The 2,678-nt window shown below is 30.8% G+C and overlaps 1 protein-coding gene across 1 annotated transcript; it reads right to left on the minus strand.

Moving 5' to 3' along the window:
• Positions 1–680: 680 nt before the first annotated feature.
• On the minus strand, positions 681–2,159 carry LOC139859826 (uncharacterized). The gene is made up of 6 exons (XM_071848596.1): positions 2,154–2,159; positions 1,707–1,802; positions 1,111–1,440; positions 1,021–1,033; positions 792–931; positions 681–701 (listed from the first exon to the last, which is right to left on the minus strand). Exons 1-6 carry the CDS (start codon positions 2,157–2,159, stop codon positions 681–683), a joined length of 606 nt encoding a protein of 201 aa, XP_071704697.1.
• Between the last annotated feature and the right edge of the window lie 519 nt (positions 2,160–2,678).

Below are 2,678 nucleotides of genomic sequence, written 5' to 3' on the forward strand. Positions count from 1 at the left end.
TTCTGTAAAAATATAAGCTATTTTATATACTACTCTGCTAAAACATCAGGTACCATATAATAGGGTCCTAATATAATGATTTTTAATGTTAGTACCACTAAAAAAAATCCTAATATAAATTTTTTAAACCTTAAAACCACAAAATAGGTTCTAATATATAATAAGATGTTAGTTTAGTACCACATACAGAGTCCTAATATAATGTTTTCAAGGTTGGTACCATTAAAAAAAGTTCTAATACAATTGTATTTTTAAACAATATGGCGTCCTATCAACTAATAGTATTAAAACCACAAAATGAGTCCTTTCAAGTCATAATAATTCCAAACAGGTTTCTATATTCCGATCCGGTTCGGATATTCAGGTCCGGTTCGAGTTCTTTTACGATTCAGATATTCGGATCGGTTTGATTATTTGGGCTCGGATCGGATTATTGGATCCATATATTTGGGCCTGGTTTTTATCTACTTCAGATTTTGGACATCCAATTAATTATTTCTATTAAAAATAAATATAAAATAAAACATAATCATATTTTAATAAATTGTACTCATAGATTGAAAAACACCAAACATTAAAAATTCATAGATAATCCAACATATCAATACTAAAATAACATTCGACAAAGAAAATAAAAACATTGAAAAGTAACGAAGAATGTCTTCGATCAACAAATATATTTATAAATTCAAGGGTACCACCTGCAAATAAAAAAATTCATATATTTATAAGCATAAAAGTGCATGTTATAAATAAAAATTTGTATTATCACAAATTTATAGTAGACATACCGATATGAACGTAGAAGGCCACACGATAGTTACGCCTATAGCGTCTTCAACTTTCTTAATCAGGTCAAATGGTCTAACCACATCAACACCTTTTGTAAGGACATGTTGAAGGTATACCGCACACCAATCATCTCCAATCTCTACACCGCCAATTACCTCAGTTGGATCCAAGGTCCTCAATCATCCTCTTCCTACCTTCTCGCTATGGTTAAGTATATTGTGTAAAAACTTTCATCTCTTACCTAGAAATACGTATGCAAGTAGTTATAATTGTTAAAGGTAAGTATCAAACACATTAAGGTGTTAAATAGAAAAATACCTTAAGACGTGGAGCTACATTGACTACAGTGAGGCCCTGTGGTGTTGTGGTATCTTCAACAACTGAATCATTCTTACTTGCCAACTGTTCTTTCAGATGTAAATTTTCTTCAGTAAGTTCATTGTTCTCTGACTTGAGTTGAATGTTCTCCATACAAACAACATTACAACTTGGTAATTTACCCCAAAGATCAGAAGCTCGAACACCTAATCCATACATATCCGCTGCACCATATTTATTGTTACCCATAACTTTGGAAAAAACATTATATGGACCAGGCTGATCAGTTGAACCTTCAGGCAGTGTTTTAGCTAGCTCATCCATGTTTGCCTGTAATAATTTAGATAAGACAAGGGTTATATACATAATAAGATCAATCCCCACTAACATGTGTGATCACTATGACAATGGTCATGACGTGCTAATTAACTGTAATATACAGAATAAGATATATCCTACAAACAAGTCTCATCATGGTCATATATATATATATATATATATATATATATATATATATATATATATATATATATATATATATATATATATATATATATATCACTTATAATGCAATCTGAATTAAGATTAATACTTACAATTGCGGTTTTAACTGCATCACTTTTAGTATTGCCTCCTCTGGAAAAACATCTTCGAAACATAGCCAATCGAGTTGGAGATTTTTCCTCTTTAATCTGTTAAAAAAAAATAAGTAATAACAACAGATATCCTAATACGAGTACTATATTAATAATTGCCCTGCAAAATTACTTGATGCTCTTATCGTATACGTGCATAAATATTTTTACCGGTGACCAGCACCATCATTTTTTGGCCCGATTTGATTTATTTTTTTGACTTAGCTCATTGACTGGTTCAATCTATCATACATAGCATAAAAGATCTCATCAGTAGAGCATAAAAGATCATCATGGCTTGGCTTCAAATCAATTTTAGGTTGTTCAGTTTAAGCCTTAGTAAATACAAACTCAATGAACTTTCCTATTCAAGCAACATTGTGGTAGTATGAACATCAAAAGAGATACCTGCATAGTAGAAGTTATCATGTAAACGTTAGTGTTGAGAGAGAAATTTGGAAATATAAACTATTAATTGAGTTGCTTTTGGTTATGTTTATTCTTCAACAGATAAGTTTGGTAAAATTATAAAATTAAGAAAAAGTGTAATAGGTAAATGGGTGGAATGTGTCAAATGGTTTTTAAGGCACCGAAGTGTAATTGTCATGTTTAAAACTTCCTGCATGTTTTTTGTTATTATTACTGTTGTTAAAAAAACTTTATGTATTCATCTCTGAAGCTTTAATTAACTATAAGCAAACAATTATTCTGATCTCATCTTAAAACTCACATATCTAATAGGCGAAGAAACTGCTTTTACGGAAGAATAACTTGTACTGTTTGTGAATCGCTGACTCGGTGGTATCTGGAATAGGGTGGCTCATAATGAAAATTGCTCTGTCGACCTTTTTCACCTTCCTCACCTGCCTAAAATTGTGAACCATACTTAATAACTTTGCATTCTTGTAAAAATAATGCAAAATAATTCTTAGT

Source organism: Rutidosis leptorrhynchoides, chromosome 7 (assembly GCF_046630445.1).
Source record: "Rutidosis leptorrhynchoides isolate AG116_Rl617_1_P2 chromosome 7, CSIRO_AGI_Rlap_v1, whole genome shotgun sequence".
Taxonomy (NCBI): Eukaryota; Viridiplantae; Streptophyta; class Magnoliopsida; order Asterales; family Asteraceae; genus Rutidosis; species Rutidosis leptorrhynchoides.

What these genes read in the sequence shown, in the direction of transcription:
- LOC139859826 (XM_071848596.1), bottom strand. An exon ending in ATGCAGTTAAAACCGCAATT is followed by an intron (nt 1,441 to 1,706) that starts GTAAGTATTAAT and finishes AAATTATTACAG; the next exon opens with GCAAACATGGATGAGCTAGC. An exon ending in GGCCTTCTACGTTCATATCG is followed by an intron (nt 702 to 791) that starts GTATGTCTACTA and finishes TTTTATTTGCAG; the next exon opens with GTGGTACCCTTGAATTTATA.